General features: G+C 45.8%; 1 protein-coding gene across 2 annotated transcripts in view; it reads right to left on the bottom strand.

Moving 5' to 3' along the window:
• Positions 1–801: 801 nt before the first annotated feature.
• Positions 802–19,358, bottom strand: part of CCDC85A (coiled-coil domain containing 85A) — a 162,556-nt gene continuing 143,999 nt past the window's right edge. The window contains exons 5-7 of one of the 2 annotated variants that reach the window (XM_058801735.1): positions 17,696–17,772; positions 8,134–8,253; positions 802–2,752 (exon numbers count right to left, since the gene is read on the bottom strand). In XM_058801735.1, coding sequence (XP_058657718.1) covers positions 2,663–2,752; positions 8,134–8,253; positions 17,696–17,772 — 287 coding nt within the window. In that variant the 3' untranslated portion in view covers positions 802–2,662. The remainder of the gene's footprint in view (positions 2,753–8,133; positions 8,254–17,695; positions 17,773–19,358) is intronic. The other variant, XM_058801736.1, reaches the window with a different exon arrangement.

Genomic DNA, 19,358 nt, shown 5'->3' on the forward strand with positions numbered 1-19,358 from the left:
AGAGTCCACGAGGCTTGGCACAGTTGCATTTCACTGAAAAAGGCTTAACCACAGGGGCAGGGAGCAAGACAGAGGAGCTGAAGGTCCCCAAGAACTACAGCAATTTTTATTCATTAGCACAGAGGCATTTCAGCAGGCTACAGACTCTCCCAAGAGCCCTGACCCCCTTCTCCACACACTGCCCACTTTCTCCTCTTAGGAAGGTGCATTTTAAGGAGTTCCCATGGGATTTATTAGCTCAGAGATATTGATTGTACTAAGTATCTCCTTTCTCCAGAAAACTCAGTGAAAGTTCTCTGCTTTGCACCAAGAGCCAGCCCTTTCCCCTGGCCCACACGAGCCCATCCTGGGACAGGGACGTGGTGACACACAAGGCCACCAACACACTACAGGACACTGCCAGCCCCACCAGCACCCCCTTACCTGAACAAGAAGACTCCAGGAGCTCCACATTCTCCTGACTGCACCCCAAAACTGCTCTGTGAGGAGGGCAGGAAGAAAGAAGCAGCCCAACTGTCCTGGGGCTGCAAACACAGCACAGCTGAGGACTGAACGAGTTGCACCTGTGCACAATTACCCACAGCTATTTCTTGTTAAGCAGAAAACAGAGAAGCAACTTCACATTGCTGGGATTTTTTTAAGACACCTGGCAAGAAAATGAAGAAAACTGCACAGTGTGCTGCTAATTTCTCAGCCAAGCATTTTCAATGGCTCCTGCCTGTAAGCCCAAGCAGCTCAGAGCTTCAGTCAGTAAAGGAGAGAAAACAAGGGTGGGATTCTATAATTTATTACCATTGCTAAGATGAACACAATACTTGATACCCCATCGTATGCAGAACTGTAAAAAAATAGTTTTAATACAGTATCAAAATTTACACAAGTGTAGTGTCAAAAGACCAGGGTCCCTCTCTTGGCCCCTGCACACCCAGAGTGCAGGCACAAGTACAGGTGATACAGCTGTTCATACATACAGAGATAGGAATACAACAATTGAAATTGAACTCTGCAAACAATATAGAGCAGAAAACAACCTGGGAAGAGAACAGATCTCTGGCTGGGCTGGGGTTATATCAGAAACCACGCAGGAGGGCAATGGGTCAAAACAGAAGGCTGGATTCTGCACTTCCAACTCAAGGAGAAGCAGTGAAAGGGAGTTTTCCCAAGAAAGCAACGCTGGATCAGAGGCCTTACATTGAATGGTATCAAGTGAAAATAACAACAGAAACCAACAGAATTACTGCTGCAAATGAACACACTTTTTCTGAAGACAGATAGCAGATTTACATCATACTCCTATATAACAAAAGATTGTACAGCAACAGAGCTACATTTCACTGCAGATAGCCCACGGATACAGTCCAAGCTCAGAAAAACAGAGGTTCTGACTTTGGCTCAAATCTCAGTAACCAAGAACAAACCAGAAACCCAGGAATTGTTGCATTCCTATTTTTTTTTTAATTAATTTTTATTAGTCTTTTTGATACTCAGCTATGGTAAAAAGTTAAGCAACAGCATTCAGTCACAAGCCTGTTGCACATTCATACATGAAACTATCATTGCTTTAAGATATACACAAAATATCTATCGTTGTAATTCAATACACACAACTAGGATCATACACAGAGATAAAAATAAACTAAGCACATCTAGGGCGCCGTCTGGTCAAATCTCAGGCAATCTGAACAAGAGCTTTCTGCCTCATAATAATGGAAGGCATGCTCTGAGGATAATAAAACCTTTTTCTTTGAAAGAATGCTACAGTGGCAAGAAAAGCTTTTTTTTTAATAATGCAGTGCAATCTTTTAGATCCTTGTAGGCTTTTGTTAAACAAACCAGCATGTCTCTAAATTAAATAGTAGAAATTAGCATCCTGACAATTGGGATATAATTTCCAAAATAAATTCTAATGGAAATCCTGACTTGAGACCTGTGATAATGATGCCTAAGTATTCTGTTCATTAAAGGGCCGTTCATTAAACACCTTACACCTCTTCAGAAGATGTGCATCAAAAAGAAAGCTATCTTGACTTTCATTTAGAAAGAAATTGTGGATCACTACAAGTACTGTAGTTATGCTACACTACCGGCTGGTTAGGACTTTATGGTCTTTTAGCACCTCCAAAGGCAGGTATTCTACCAAAGCAAAAAAATCACCTGGAAATTGCCTAAGCACCATTAACGGATCCTTTACAGACTGAAGTGTGAGTTACTAAGAAGCGACTTCCTCAAACCTGCGGAGACCAAAGGCACAGTTTATCAGTGTCTCTCCAGTCTGCTGAAAACCTCTCTTAAATCCAGTGGAAAACTCGTTCAGACCTATCAGAGATTCACTGTAACTAACGAAAATAAAACTTATTTCGCGTAACGCCTGCAGAATCCCAAATATCTTTTGGTTAGGATGGCAATACCTCAGTGCTTCTAAGGGTGGAGTGTTGCAGTGAGGGCGCAGAGCTTCGTTAGCTGGGCTATTGGAACAGCAGGATTGGGGGACAGTGCCACACAGCTCCCTGGCAGGCCCCTGTGCAGAATGTCCCCCCTTTCCAGCAGTCTCTTGCAGGGCAGACCCCGTGCTCAGATGGGGATTGGGCGGACGCAGGCGGTGCTTCCCCTCTCCTGGGCAGTGAGGCCGTGCTCTTCAGAGAGAGGATGTGCTCAGGGCCTCTTACATGGGTCCTTTGTACTGATTTCCTGACAAGTGCTGTCTAATTCCAGGGCACGACCCTGCAGCATCTCCAAGTTTCCTCCACACAACCTAGAGGGAGGGATGGAAAGAGAGCTCAGTTATTATTCCCAGGGAAGGAGCACCGGTGTTCCTATGGACATGCATCTGGAATGCCACACACACCATGCAGCACAGCTGGGACACAGGGCAGGACACACACAGGAGCAGAGACTGCCTCTCAAGGGACACAACATTGCTTCTGAACACAGAAAGCACATGCTGCCAGGTAAAAATGACTAAAAACAGGGACACATGAACTGGCAAGTGCATCACTGGGATACTTCACGTTCCACACACAAGACTGAGGGTGTTTGCAGACCTCAACAGAAACTCTGTCCAACAATTTCCCCAACCACATCTCCTGCAGGATGTGATTCAGAAGCACAAAGATCCATCCAGAGGTGTCTAAATGTCTCCAGTTTAAAAACCACAGAGCAGTTCTCTATTTCCAAGGGTTTACTTGTTCTCTTAAAATCAAGCAAGGCATTACAAGTGTTCACTCCACTAGCTCTTCCTCGAAATCAGAGGAATTGTTCCTGCCCTCACTTTGCTTTGCATCCATGTTACAATACTGGAATTAAAAAGGCAGAGAAGTGATACTCCCCAACACTCAGGGAAGTATTTTATAATGATTTACAGAAAGGTTGATGGAATAGGAGCACAAGAACAGCAGTTTGTATCATGTCCCCAGGCCTCTCAGGGACCACAAGAGACAAGAATGGTGATTCCTATCAATTGTATCACAATTTCAGATTATTTTTTTGTAACTGCTACTAAATCACCCACTAATCTCCAGGACAACAGCAATGAGACTGTCAAGAAAGGTAAAAGCTGTTTTCCATTGTCATAATTCATTGTTTGTATTTTACCAGTGCCTAAAGTCCAGCAGTGTACAGACTCTGCATTAGCTGGCACTGAACAAAAACAAAGGAGGTGGATCCCGGGAGCTGACATCCTGAAAAGCTAGCTCCTATAGATGATGAGCAAAGGCAGAACAAACCCAAGGTCCTACTGTGATTCTGTGCAAGAGATGGGAAAGTAACTCAGTTTCTCTGAGCCTTTGCTGAAGAAAACTTGAGTATAAGCATGAAAACCAGAAACATTTTAGATTGGAAGCAAGATGGCTCCAGTGCTAAAGCACAGGGCCAAAAAAGTCAAGTCTTTAAAGGGAAGTGTCTTTAATTCCAATGGGTGGGCATGACCCAAACCCTGCAAACTTGCCATATGACAAAATCTTGCAGCCAGAAATCCCAAGTCACCATCATAAAAAATGTGTGCTTTAGGCACATTTGCTGTGCAGTGAAACACTGCAGAGGTGAGAGCATGAAAAATGGGCACCTCCCAAACTGGGTGTGTGTGGCACAGCCAGGCTGGATCTGACCATTCTTTCCAACCTCTGGTTCCTGATTTTCCTAACTTGATACAAGCAGAGAGGAAGATCTCCTGGACAGCTTTTGTGAGAAGGCACATTGCACCTACCTATTACTTTCAACAAATTTTCTTCTCAATAAACATTTAGACAATATTTACCATGCAGCTAATGCTGACACAGTAACAAACCAGGGGGTGACTCTTCCCACAGTCCCTTGTCCCAACTAAATGAATGACCCTCTGCTTGCTAGGAAGGGACAACAAGCCCATACAAGAGAGCCCATGTCCTAAGCACAAGTGACAAGTTGGGGTCAAAATGTCCCTCGAAATAATTCCAAATTTCAGCAGAAACCTCAGCTAAAGGACAGCTGAGAGGCTCATGATGCAGCCATGGAGGAGCCTGCACCCAGCTGCAGGGGAGAGCCATTACACCTGCAGCAGCATTCCAGCCCTGTGGGACTCCAGGAAATACCCCTGGAATTCTCAGCTCCCTGAGCCCTCCTGCCCAGCTACACCCCTAATCCCAGCTGGTGTATCCCACCTTCCCTTGGCCTCCCTTCCCAAGTGAATTACAAACAAAACTTCCCAGTAACCTGAGAAAAATCAGGAATAACATCCCTCCAGACATTCCTGTGCTTTGGAATTACCCCCATGCTCTCTAATACCCCATGAACTACCTCCAAACCTGCTGCCACATGTGGCTACATTCTCAAAAGGCACTACAAGGTTATAAATGCAAAGCAAAACCATTCCCAAATCCGTTGTTGATGAGGAGGCACCAATTCCATTTGCACATCCTGAGGAGAGAATTCCCACCTCTGTTATCTTAGTAAAATAACAGCACTATCATTTACAGAATTCCTACAGCATGAACTACACATCCATATTTGCATTTTGCAATATTTTGGTACCAGATTGCATTTTGGTACCAGTCAACACCACACTTCAAAATTCTGGAGCTCAAAGTGAAACTTGTCATCGTTCCACTGTTTTCACAGGCAAAAGGATGCCATGGCAAATGTTTCCTGTGAAACACCCACAGTGCATCAGGCTGCAGCTAAACACTGAGTTACAGCCTGGCAGGGACTGCAAGGAGAATGCAAAAGAAAAGAAACATTATAATTAGTTCATCACAAATCCCCTGTGCTTTTAATGTGGGCTGGGTGGGTGTAAGAGAAGACAAAACCAGAAAGGAAATAACCAACTATTTAAAAAGTATAATAATATATCAATAGTCCAATCAGGCACAGATTATAAGAGTCAGAGGAAAAGGGAGCATTTCAATGCCAGCAGCAGAGCTCTGAATGGCTGGGGAACAAAGGGACAAGGTGGGATACAAGTATATATTTGAGATTTACACAAAGGAAGTGATAATGTCAAATTGAGCATTTTGGAAGTGGCATTACTTACATCACAAGAATTTTTATGAATTACTATTAAATATGTATAACTTACAAACTGGGGTTTTAGCCATAAATTGTGAAGGAATATCACAGGCAGAAAAATATAAAAGGACCATTGTTCAGATGGGGAAACTGAGGCTGTCAGGCTTCATCACACTTGCCAAGTTTTATTCTTATGAAGGATAAATTCAGGTCAGCTGAGTCATACACTACTTTATCCCAGATATATTATACACATAGATTTTTCTGATCAATACTAACCTGCATGTTAACACTGCAGTGTTCCTAATGAAACAGTAATTGCATTACAGAAACAGTAATTCACTTAATTTCCATATAAAATCTTCAAGGGCATACTGTCAGCATTTAAACAAAGATTACTCTGTATCTTCAGGTGTTTCCAGGCTCAATATGGAATGTAAAATTAAACACCTTAAACTTAGCCTGCACATTATCCCAGCTGCCTCAGTGCAAAGCAAATCTGTGTGCAGCACCACAGGCAGTTTGGTCAGACACAAGTGGCCCAGGCATGGGGACACACACGTGGCAACAACTTCTTCCAGCAGGTCATGGAAGAGCCTTGGCCACGCAGCTGCATGCCAAAGCTCTGCTCCTGTTCCCCCCTTCCTCCACCAGAAGGAGAGTTCAGACAATTGTTTAAATATTTTTTCATTGTTTTCAAAGCCAGGAAGACAACAGTATTTTAACAATTCCCTCCTCTGTTTCCTAATGGAAATATCCTTTTAAAACACATTCCTGCTCTTTAGGTTTCTTGCTGTGCACAAGTGGCTGCACTAACAACGAGGTTTTATAACACAGACAATTTCTTTGTTGCAGGAATTCCAATTTGCCAAATTAGCACAGAAAAGCAGGCTGTTGGTGCTGGTTGGTTCCTCTCCTGCACCTGATCCTGCAGAGTGTGCACTGCCCAGAAAGGAGGGACCAAAGCCAGGTGTCCCCCCTGGAAACAGCAGGGTCTGCTCCCTGGCTGGGGATGGGGAAGTCGGGCAGTCTGTGAGCTGACAGCTCACTCTCCATTTGGACACAACACCTCATTTATATCCTTTGCTGCAGTACCTCCTGGTGAACTTCCAGCTCAGCTCTCACATCACATTGAGGTAAACTCTGTGTACTTCTTATCAATCCATTTCAGCAAGCAAAGCATCAGCTGTTGTTCCAATATTTCACTTACACAGACCAGCTGTTATTACAGGTTGTCAAAAGCACCTTGTTAAATGCTCCCTTCAGGGAAGAGCCTTTGCCAAGGGGGATTTTAAGAGAACTACAAAAAGCTTTTTTCCATAATGACACATGATCTCTCGACAAAATTACCCAGCATAGCTTTATGTTCTCTGCAGCAGCAGGTGAAATACATGGCAGATGCAGAGAGGACCTGGAGCACTCTGAACCCGGCACTCCCTGGAGCTGGGAACGTTTTACAAGGGTGAGAACGGAGCCCTCCTGGGGCATCCCCCGCTGCCTCTCCCCTCGGGATGCCAGGAAAACAGCGAGGTGGCTGCAGGGGGGCGCTGCCATGCCCGGGGCTGTGGTACACGAAGGGATCTGATTGCTGTCATTTGTGCTCCATTCACTTGCACAAACCCATTTCTTCAGGCTCCACCGAGGTGAAGCCAAATGTCACAATCACCCTGTGCAGGAACTCGGATGTCCAGCTAAGTCAACAGCACTGCTGAGCTCAAAACCAGAGCAAATGTCTGCACGAGTCCCTTCCAGAAAAAGGACAAACCTCCCCCTCCAAGGATGTCCCTGCAATACCTGTGTAGGTGGGGAATAACACCCAATGAACCTAAAGCAGGTTAGAAATGAGTGAAGCACAGGAGAGAAGGGGTGCCCAAAGCCCCAAACAACCACAACTGAGCCAGCACTGGGAGACAGGAATACACAGTCCTCACTCTGCTCAGCTCTCCCTCAGTTTTATTCCCTCCAGAGGAACACAGACCCCACTGGTGCCTGTGCTGCAGTGGGACAGTGAACTCAGCCACTTCTTGTCTCAGGTCACCCCATAAACCTTGGAATCTTGTAACACTTTCTAAGTTTCTTTAATTGCAACAGTTTTACTGCTGACAGAAGGGAGAACTTGAAACTTTACCCCTCTGAGTATTTGTGTCAACTGCTGTGTATCAATGTCACACAGGCCTCTGCAATCCAGCCCTGACTTCAGGGTAAAACACATCTGTTCCCAAGGGAGTTCCAACACTGACCTTGGGATTGTGGTCTTTGCTATTTTTAACACAAATATACTGTGTGCCTTGGCTTTATCTCTGCATTAAAGTCTTTCTCTCTGCACAGGTTACAGGAATCCCTTGTATTCCACTGGAGCACAAACATGAAACAATGAAAGACTTCCTTATTCTGCAAAACACCACTTCCAGCCTCAAAGAAAAATTACAAATGTAACATGGAGAGCAGCTACAGCTGGAACCAACATGGCTGAGAGGGCTGGACCCTGCCCAGGAAACACACAGCCCACAGATGCAATGAGTGACACACAAGAACAACCCCACTGATGACAGCAACATCCCGGTGGTGCCCACGGGGATGTTGCCAGGACAATACACACGTGTTGAGGGACACACAGGACGTTTTGCATGGACTGGACCAGAGGAGCAGCGTTACCTTCAGAGCATTTACCACTGAGTCAGACTGCTGAGAGGCTGAGCCATGTGCAGTGACGTTGGCTGGCTCGTTTGCAGAGCAGTGACTCCCCTCCGCCCCTCCTGGCATCCTAAGGGCATCCTTGGCAAGAAATTAAACACTCTTTAATACACAAAAGGCTTGGTCACTGATTTAAACAGATGTCAGGCATTTATTGCTCTTTTGCAAAAGGCTGAGAAGTGCTGAAGGTGTGTGTTACTGCAAAGCCCCCCTCTTTCTGTGCCACAGTAAGCAAGGGCCATTGAGGCAGTGTGGGTGGCACTGCTTGGCACGCTGTGGCCCTCAAGGGCATCTCCCTGGGAAATCAGGACATAGTAACAAAATTTCTTGTGTGTGTACATCGCCTCACAGAAGTGCTACAAAGTTTAGAGAGATAATTTCAACCTCACTGTCAGGTTTTTAGAAGGTCTAATTTTATCTCCATGATTCTGGAGGTTGTTCCTTCAACAGAACTCATATTTTGGAATGTTGCTGTGAGGTTTGCAACACGAGCTGACCAGGGAAGGAGTCAGGAGCTCCAGGCTGCCAGCTCCCTCCTTCCCAGCCTCCGGCTCCTCCAGGCAAGGCCCCCTTGCCCTGAGAGAAGTCAACTTGTCCCCTGCAGTGACAACCTCGGAGGCTTTGTCCTCCCAGTGGACACCTGCAAGGGCTCCTCAGGACACTGCTAAAAACTGCAAGCTACCTAAACTCTTCCAGCCCAGTCAGCTCCAGCTTTGCAGGATGTAAAGCATCTCCTGGAGTGAGGTAACCTGAGCAAGCAGGCAGCTCAGGAGGAGTGCCAAAAATACCCCTGCAGCATCCGTGGGCAGCGGGGGGAGCGCTGCAGCCGCAGGGCCCGCCCCAGCCCCGCTCCGAGCTGCTCCCAGCCCGCCCTTCCCTTCCCTTCCCTTTCATCCCTCACGCACAACTTTGGGCAAAAAAATATTGAGAGCTACAAAGAAGCAAAACGGTTCAGACCGGGGGATGGAAATTTCCTCCCTTACAGAGTAACAAACACCATAGGAAACATTAAGAAATAATGTAGCAGTAATTCCTGCTGGAATGTGTGGGAAATGCGTTTCTGAAGGAGAAATAATGACAGTGGAAGGGGCCTCTGCTGAGGATCGGTGTCCCCTGTGCAGCCACTTGCCCTGCTGAGCAAGCACACGGCACAGGGCAGAGCTTTGGGGGGTCTCTAATCTAAACAATAGGAAAAGATGAAAGGGAGTGTGGGAGAAAAAGGGCACAGAGCAAAGACACGAGGCTGAACTTCACAGATCCAGTCTGCCTGAAAATTCATTGGAAAATAACACAGTCCTGATGCTCTTGGGATATGCTAAGGCCACTGTAAGGAACAGTGCAGGCTCAGAGCAGTGCCAAGGGGCAGAGAGAACCCTCCCAGCCACCCAACACATCAACTCCACCCCCACAGTCATCTGGACTCGACCTCACATATTCTTTAAAAAACCCTACAAAATTTAAATACCTTTAAAAACCACCTAACCTCAGAATGCTGCATATGCTAAAGCCATAGGAAAGGTACATTAAGCCTGAATCTGAAACCTCATTTCCTAGACAAACCTGTCCTCCTGCCAAGCCCAGGATCCATGTAACCCATCAGAGTGGGCACCAATGGATGGGATAACCAGGCTGGCAGCAGCAGCATCCTGAAACCATCCCCAGCAGGGACAGGAGCAGTTTGCTGTGAGGCATGGAGGGGTTTTAGGACTCACTTTGCTCTGGGAAGGATTTACAGATCTGTAAGTGACTGGCCAGACTTAATGCTGTACTTTGAGAAAGGAAATGAAAGTTGAAGGAAAAGGGGTAATAAAGCAGATTGGGTTAGGATAAATTCAGTCTGTCAGCTTTGGAGCTTTTACCAATAAAGGTATTCTGTTTCTTGACTAACTCCAGAGGCAGCAAAGATTTTGGTCAGTTTTGAATGAAAATAGAAATGTTGCCATTGAAATGCAGAGAAAATAAGAACAGACTACACATGTAAAGCCTCCTGAACACAATAAAACCCAAAGCTCCTGCAAGTGCTGCTGCTCTCAGAGTTCAAGCCTTCCTCCAGGCAGTTGTGTTCCACAGCCTCTTCCCTGCCATATGTAGCACATTTTGTCTCCTTTCATGAGAAAGAGAAACTTGTGAACACAATGCTTCCAGCAACCAGCACATGTTGGTAGGAGACTGAAAATTAATATTTCCCCTGTGGACATCCTTCTCCTTCCTCCCTCTGTCCTTGATAAGAGACAGAAGTTTTCTTTAAAAAGTGAGGCAGATTTTGCAGCCCTGAAGGCCCTTCCCCAGCTCAGGGATTTCTCATTTCAGGTGAGGCCAGCAAAGCTTCTGCCTCCCCTGGAGGAAGATTTTTCCAGGGGTGATGGGGATGCCCAGCCTGAGCATGGCCCTGTGAGCTGGAGCACTGGGAGTTCCTGAGGCAGGGAAGCAAAGCAGGATGAAAAGGCACTTTGGGAGACAAGGACCTGAGGTCTGCAGAGCCCTGAGTACAGGATCCTCGAAGATGGGAAGAGAAATCTGCTCCCTTCCTCCTCCTCCTCCTCCTCCCTAGCTGCACTCAGCACCTGCACTGAGGCACTGGAAGCATCATCCCTGTGGCAGATCTTTCCTTTTCTTATCCAGTAACAAACTGGGAAAGTGGATCCAAATCAGACAGGAGGGATGAAGTCATAGCTCTGTAATGCTGAAAGCCCTAGAAACCTTAAAAATCTGGAGTAATTGTGAGCAAACAGCGCTGCACAACGTCAGCACCTGAGAAATAACTGACATTTTTGCTCATCCCACACAACCAGCCTTCCCCTGGTCCTGGCCAGCCCTTGTGCCTCTCCTGAGCCTACAGGGATCTGTGTGCAGGACATCCCACTGCAGAGAGCAGGTAAAACCCACACCACATCCTGTGTATGGCTTCCCACAAGGATCAGCATCCCTGAATGCACAGATCCATTTGCTGTTAGAAGTAAATCTACAAAATATCTAATGCCAAAATGTGACTCTGGTGAATAAAGAACAGGAAATCTGACTCAGCCCTGTAATATCACCTAACAAAAAGCCCAGATGAATGGAAATTTAGAATTTCACTCACACTAACTGCAAAATGTTACTACTCAGGCCATTTTCCCACAAACCCTGCACTGTACCCTGGTCAGGGTCAGAATAAAGACCTCTGTGTAAAACAGTGGATTTTGTGATGGAGAGAATTAATCATGAGCTTTTCTACTTAAGTCAGTAGAAAGCTTCATTTTTTCAATCTGTATTGTTGAGAAGGAAAGTCATGAATGAAATCCACTGTAGTGCCCAGCCCAGTGCCCGGCCCAGTCCCTGTGCCAGCCCCTCCAGAGGTGCCTGGCACGCAGGGAGAGGCAGGAAGGGAAAAGGAGTCCATGGTGCCCCAAGGACACTCACAGCCACCCCATCAAAGCTTCCAAGAGAGCAGGAGTTTCCTGCCTGCTGGGCACTGCTCTGTGCACTCACCATCCAGCCCCACCTCATTGTGCAGCAGCCTCTTATCCCAGAGGCAAGTGCTTTACTGGGAACAGATCCTTCCTGCTGGGGAGCTGCCACACCAGTTCAATCACTACCTGATTTTGAAAGCTTTTTTTCCTGATTTCTCCAGCCCTCAATTTCCCTGTACAGCTCAAAGCAAACACAGACTGTGTTTGTCAGCTTGTTTCAAACAGGCAGGAGAAGGAAAAGCAGAAAGCAATAACTGCAGCATGTTGCTCTGCTGGATTAATAACACACTAAAGAAAAGTGACATTTTTAAGGGAACATTTTTGTCAATTAAAATACATAATCTTCAAATGCTGCACTTTTTCACCTGTCCTCAAAGACCTCAGCAGGAACCTGCTGCCAAAATCCACACACTCTCACAGTGGCTTGAAGGCACACTCAGATCTTTGAGTGTGCTTCACCCCTCAGAAACAGCCATTTCCAGCAGGCCCTTCAGAAACCTCCTTTGATAATGAGCAGGAAAGAGAAAAATGTTCTCCAAACTTTGGAGGCCACACATGTAAAATCCAGAAGATTCTGTAGAGTCTACTAGAAAATCCTAAGGACAAAATAATTCCAGACTTTTAGAGTTATAACTGGAAAAAGGCACTGTCTGTCCTCTGAGAGCTGCAACTCTCTGTACACCAAGTTTTTCTTGAATTTGTGTCTCAGTAGTTGAAGCTCCTGAGCTCTTGTCTTCCAGCCCTCCCCTGTGAAGCACAATGGACACCCTGAGATAAAGTCTCTGCCCAGAACCTCAGTGCTGGGAACTGGAGCCCTTTATTAATTAATTTAGGCCTGTTAATTTACACTGGGGATGGGGGCACATGAAGGAACTGGGTGGGTGGGTGCTCTTAATTCATTTTGTTTCAGCAAATATTTGATGACATGATTAGGAAATATCAGTTTGTTCAATGGCTTTTAATTACATTTTGGTTGAAGGATTCTCTATTCTACATGCTAAGGAAGGCAGGAGATAAACACTATGGGACTCTGAGTGACAGAGATTTTAGGAAAAAAACACTAACCAAACAGTTCCCATCTTCTAATTAGAATTATAATTTAAAAATACCATGAAAAGGGAAAATAAAAAAAAAAAACAGACCTCAGTGGAAGGTTTTGGAAAGATTTGGAAATGGGTTGAAGTAAAATGTGATAATCTAATGGAAGGGGAAAGAAAGAAGGAAATGGAAATGTTGGAAGAGGTTAAAAATAAAGTAAATTGTGCCTAAGAGTCATTTCCCAGTTTAACATGCCAGGACTGGAATGGACTAACAAGGATGCAAACCCCCCAAAAAGGGGCTGAAGCAACAGTGCAAGTGAGAGAAATACAGCAAAAAGAGATGGAAAAGGAGCAGAAGCCTTTGAAAAGCAAGACTGAGGAAACAGAGGCAGCAGAGCCCCGGTGAGAGGGAGCAGAAGGGCTCCAGCTCAGCCCAGCCCAGCACTGCCTCCTGCTCCTGTGCTGAGGAGCTCACTCCCTGCAGCCCAGCTCCAGCCCCACTGGCACTTTGAGCATCCTGGCAATGGAAAGGGAAAGCTGAATTACAAGGACAAAGAGCTGGAAGGGGAAAAGTCTCCTCCTCCTCCTCCTGTGAAACAAATAAGAACTGAAGCAATTTAAATTGGGTGACTTGCCAAGTTTGTCCATTGCAAATGCATCCACTGTCATTGTATGACAGATGTCCACATTGCCAGAGCATTTCAGCTGAGCTGATCAGCCCTGAAATACCATCCCTACAAAAACTCAGGGATATCTGCAGCTAATTGATGTGTGCATGCCAGATCCTGCTCTGGCTTCCCTCAGCACAAGACACAGGGAGCAGTCAAGCACCACAGCAAGCCTGGGAGGACATTCCTCTTTCCAGGCCTCTAAAGTTACTCCCTGACATAACAGGGCTGTCACAGCCCAGGGAGCTGCAGCTGGGATCCAAATCCAATCTTTGATCCCTACATGTTTTATTGATTATCTCTGAGCATCTTCATTGCAGCACCATAGGTGTTATGTCCTGGTGTGACAGGATTTGAGTGGTAGGGGAAGATTTAGGGTTTTAGTAATGGGGAGGCTTTAGGGATGGCTTCCCAGTTCCCAGCCCTGCAGCTCAGTGCACATGAGATCCATATTTAAGGAGGAAAAAATGCCCTGTCCACCCTGCACTGCTGATGGGGAGGAGATAGAGAAAATCAGGAGTAAAGCTGAGCCAGGGAAGAAGGGAGGGGTGAGGGAAAGGTGTTTTAAGATTTAGTTTCTATTCCTCATTATCCTGCTCTGTTTAGAGTGGTAATGAATTAAACTCTCCAGGCCAAGCCTGTTCTGCCCATGACAGTAACAGGGGAGTGACCTGTCCCTGTCCTTACCTCAACCCATGAGCCTCCTGCTGTGTTTTCTCCCCCTGCCCAGCTAGGAAGGCAGTGATGGAGCAGCTTTGGTGGGCACCTGTCCTGCAGCCAGGATCAGCACGCTGGAGGTGGTCAGAGCACTGCTGATGCTGCACTTTCCCTTCTCCATGGCAGCTGCACAGCCTGGTCCCAGCGGTGCTGAAGCTCCAGGTGTGCTTTGAGTCAGCAGAAGGCACTGCCAGAGCCATGTGCTGCTCCTGCCTCAGCCCAGGGGGAGCTGCTCTGGCCTGAACTCCATCCAGCAAAGCAGAAACGTTCTTGCCCAAGCCCTGCAGCCCCCAGGCCCTGCTGGCACACAGCCTTGCCCTCAGCAGTGTTTGAGGAGCACCAGGGCGAGCTGCTCACCCCTCAGCACAGTCTGGCATTCCCAACAGAACACCCAGCTGTGTGCCATAAATCTTGGGAAGGATCTGCTTTCTTGCTCAAAAGTCCTGTTTGTGGCCAGAAACTGAAAGGGTCTGGATCATATCTTGTTACTGGAGAGAAGAAAAACAGAACAACAACAGCAAAAGAACAGATCTCACCAAACCTGCAACCTACAACTCCCTGTAACTCTGAAACCCCCTCCTATTCTCTGAGCCACCTTCTCAACCACTGTGCGTAACCATGATATTTTCTGGAAAATCCTTTCCTTAGGACTTTTTCTCCTGAGAAGCTCAGAGGCCTCAGGAACAAAATGCAAACATTGATTATCTGCTGCTGTGGAATGTAACAGGTGCATCTGGGATTGGTCTCGTGTGGTTGTTTCTAATTAATGGCCAATCACAGTCAGCTGGCTCAGACTCTCTGTCCGAGACACAAACCTTTGTTATCATTCTTTCTATTGCTATTCTTAGCTGGCCTTCTGATGAAATCCTTTCTTCTATTCTTTTAGTATAGTTTTTGTATAATATATATCATAAAATAATAAATCAGCCTTCTGAAACATGGAGTCAGATCCTCATCTCTTCCCTCATCCTAAGACCCCTGTGAACACGGTCACAACTGTGCAGCACAGCAAGAGACATTAACAGGCTTAAGTGAATATTCCATTTTTATATCTTTTCTATTACTTGACCAAACTAAAATGTTGACTCAGTGGTGGTACTGCAATTCCCCTGACAGAGGAACCCTTTGGTACAGCAGAGTGAGCTGAAACTCAGGTTCCATTTGAACAGAGGTGGCAGCACTTAAAACCATTTGCTTTGGAAATGCCCTTGCCACTAAATATTAATAAAACCTTTACATTAGAGGTCTATGGGGTTTTGAAAAGAAAACTAATACATATGGAGGGAGACAAGCAAAGCAAAAGAAATTGGAAAAGCACCACATCTAAGTGACAGAGGAACAGAATGATTTGTCTGGAGAGGTGTCGACAAATGTGTCAGTGCCTTTCTGTGAGTGGCACATAAGCAGAAAAGGGGGAGAAGAAAAGATATTGAAAGCAGAGAGGAAAAAGAAGAAAAATGTGGCAGGAGGAGAGAATAAAGCCTGAGACAAGGCCAGGGCTCCTCAGCAAAGACAGCAGAGGTGTCACACTTATAGCTGTGAGTTCTCACCTCTCTCCTAAGTGCAATCCTGCAATTCCCAAACCCTCCCAGTGCCCCAGCACCCCATCAGAGAGGACTATCCAAAAAGCAAAAGGCATCTCTCATGGAGGCAGTCCTGAAATGTTAAGGCAGGACACTGTAACTGAGTTAGGGCTGTGCCAAAAACCTTCATCAGTTGTGGAGCTTGTTGTAGATTTTCAGTTTATTTGTCAAAAGCACTTGGCTTGGCTTCATGCCCAACAAACTCCCCTTCCTCCCATTAAAGGGGATCAAACCAGTGCCAGGAGTTTATGCATTTCCATCCTGCATCCTTGTCTTTGGGACAGGGCCTGATCACACTGAGGTGAGCACGTTCTAGGTGGGACCCACAGGAATAACAAACCCCAAAACAAACTCAGGCAAAGGTAACACTGAGGTGATGAGAGCAGAGTTTGAATCAGCTCAGTGTCTGCACTTCCTTTCTCTCCCCAAAGCCATGACTTCAACCAGGAGGAAGAGTAAAATATGCCAGGAAATGTGAACTCTTTCCACTCATTAAGTCTCAGAATGAAGTAACCAGAGATAGGAGATTGTTCAGAACTCTACCACAGATCCTTGTGCCAACAAAACCACACGTAAGACAAACTGACCTGGCTATTTGAAAACAAAAAGCAGTTTCCAGGCTTGCTTGCCTCACTCTTCCCTTTTAAACCCCTACCCTCAGCATATTTTGTTTCAATGTTTTTTGCAACAGCTTCAGGCTTAGGTGCCAGGCTGTTTTTACAGGGACCATTCTCTAGTTTGGCACCCCAGCCAAGGTGTTTTCACTGAACCCAATGCACACAGGGTGGGTGTTCCAGGCTCTGGTCAGATTTGGGAATGCTTTTTGTGGGTTCTGCCTCAGCACCTCAGACCCAGACAAATCAAACATTAAACACACAGACACTTCTAAAGATTTGGCCCATGAAGACTGTTCTGCACAATTATCTCCCAGTGTTGTTCCAGACCCAAGACAAACCACACAGTATTTTTGGGTGGGTTTGTTAACATTTGCCCTGAAAACCATTCTTGAAAAGAAAATAATATTCATTATCACTGAGGATCAACCTCTGTCTTTCCTACTGAAAACTACATGTTAATGAGCAGGCATTTCTTTCTGTCCTTCTTTTCCAGATTCAAAAATTAAGGTAGAGAGAAGAAAAGTGCCCAAGGTCACCAAGCAAGAGCTGTAGAGGCCTTTCCAACTGTCACATGAAAGGTGAGGAGAAAATCCACCACACTCTACCTAAAATCTGCTTTAGGAAAAGGGCAATAATCTGAGCCAGTGGATTTCACTTCTTACTCCATCACTGTTACCTTGGATTTTACAGTCAGACAACGGTACTAAGTCCAACAAAATTCACTTTTCTTCATCAGACCAAAGACCAGTGTTCAATTTCAACAAAATCCAACTTCTTTTCTTTTCCAGTGGGCAGCTTCATTTGAAGACCTGATGGATTTTTCTAAGGATTATTTAATGAAATATAATAGAAATACATTCTAGTAAGTATGTGCATACATGAGGATCACAAGTGTCTTTGATTCATTTGTACCAGACTTTTAAATTTTTATTCTTAGAAACATGTTAGGAAAACCTTTAAGATCATATTTGCTTATTTATTCAATTGCATTTCAGCAATTGCATTATGTAGTTAATTGCATTAATGTAGCTAATATAGTCCTTCAAGCATTAAAAATAATATAACCCAATTATCACTTATAATGTTTGCACTTTTAGAGCAAAATATTTTGGTTAACCATAAAAAGTAGTTGATATTTTAACAAGAACCTCTTGGAATAAAACCAGAATGCAAAGGGTCAGTTCACTGTGATTCCCAACCCATAAATTAATTAATTAATTAGAAGTAGCAGTTTCCAGGAATTTTTTTCTTAACAAAGTATCAAAGCCTGCAAAGGAAAAATAATTAATGAAAGCATTGTCAGAGCCTTAAATGAACCCCCTAGTGGAAGAGAGCAGGATGAGCAAACAGATGTGGGAGCCTCTGGGTGTGTGAGTGTGGAGAGGCAGGAAGGACAGGGCTGCTGGTCCCTCTGCAGCCCGGCGCTCCCGCGGGGCTGGCACCCACCTGGGGCAGCATCCGATTTTCCTCCTCCAGCTGTCTTACTCTGGCCTCCAGCTGCCTAACATAGGACAAGGTTGATTCTAAAAAATCAAACAGAAAAAAACTCGTATTATCCACAGAGATCTGCTCGTGTTCACCAGTGCCAGAGCCTGTGCCACACTCTCACTTGTACTCACAGCAGACTGCCTCTCTCAAATATCCATGGAACATCCCACTCTGCTCCTCCCAGGGCAGAGCAAACACCACTGACCCTGGAACTGATCAATTCCTTGCTGCTTGTGATTCTGCACCTCAAGGTGGTCCTTTCTCAGACCCAAGGTGTAGCCACAATTCTCTTCACAGAGAAAAGCAAGGCACAACTTCCCAAGGCTATTTCTGGGATTCACATTCTCTGAACCTCAGAGAAAAAAAAAAAAAAACAATTCTTATCTCATTTACTGCTCCTGTGTTGTGGAATGCATTGTGGAAGATTTTTTACCTGAAGGGAATTGGTAACTGGATTCTGGTGTGAGTGTTTTGATTCATTGACCAATTGAATCCATGTGTGTGTTGGGACTGTTGGCTGACAGTCACAAGATTCTGGGCATTTGAGTGCTTGGGGGATTCAGTGTAACAAAGTGTAATATAACATAGAATAATAAAGTAATTAATTAGCCTTCTGATAAGATGGAGTCCTCCTTATCATTTTCTTGTCTTTGTTGGGGTCACCCTGCTTTTACTCTACCAAGGAATCTCACAGAAAGACAACACAGGCTTGAGTTCTTCCAGCTCCTCATCCCCACCTGGAAACACTCCACATGGATAATGCACTATCCCACATGGACAATGCACCGTCCCACATGGATAATGCACTATCCCACATGGATAATGCACTATCCCACATGGATAATGCACTGTCCCACATGGATAATGCACCATCCCACATGGATAATGCACTATCCCACATGGATAATGCACCATCCCACACGGATAATGCACCGTCCCACACGGACAATGCACCGTCCCACATGGATAATGCACTGTCCCACATGGACAATGCACCGTCCCTCATGGATAATGCACTATCCCACATGGATAATGCACCATCCCACATGGACAATGCACCGTCCCACATGGATAATACACTATCACATGGATAATGCATCATCCCACATGGATAATGCACCGTCCCCCATGGACAATGCACCGTCCCACATGGATAATGCACCGTCCCACATGGATAATGCACTATCACATGGATAATGCACTGTCCCACATGGATAATGCACCGTCCCACATGGACAATGCACCGTCCCACATGGATAATGCACCATCCCACATGGACAATGCACCGTCCCACATGGATAATGCACTATCACATGGATAATGCATCATCCCACATGGATAATGCACCGTCCCCCATGGCCCACATGGATAATGCACTATCCCATGTGGATAATGCACTAACCCATATGGATAATTCACCATCCCACCAGGTCAGCACTGCAGAGCCCAGGGAGTGCAGAGGGTGCTGTGCAGGCAGAGGGGTCGGGGGTACCCCTCACACCCTCCCAGGGCTCTGGGGCACACACAGCCTCCCCAGCAGCACAGCAGCTCCTGAGCTCCACCCAGCTCCACCAGGCCATGCTGCCACAGCTGGGGCCGGGCTGGAAGCAGCTGTGTGTCC

This window comes from Ammospiza caudacuta, chromosome 3, assembly GCF_027887145.1.
Source record: "Ammospiza caudacuta isolate bAmmCau1 chromosome 3, bAmmCau1.pri, whole genome shotgun sequence".
Lineage (NCBI taxonomy): Eukaryota > Metazoa > Chordata > Aves > Passeriformes > Passerellidae > Ammospiza > Ammospiza caudacuta.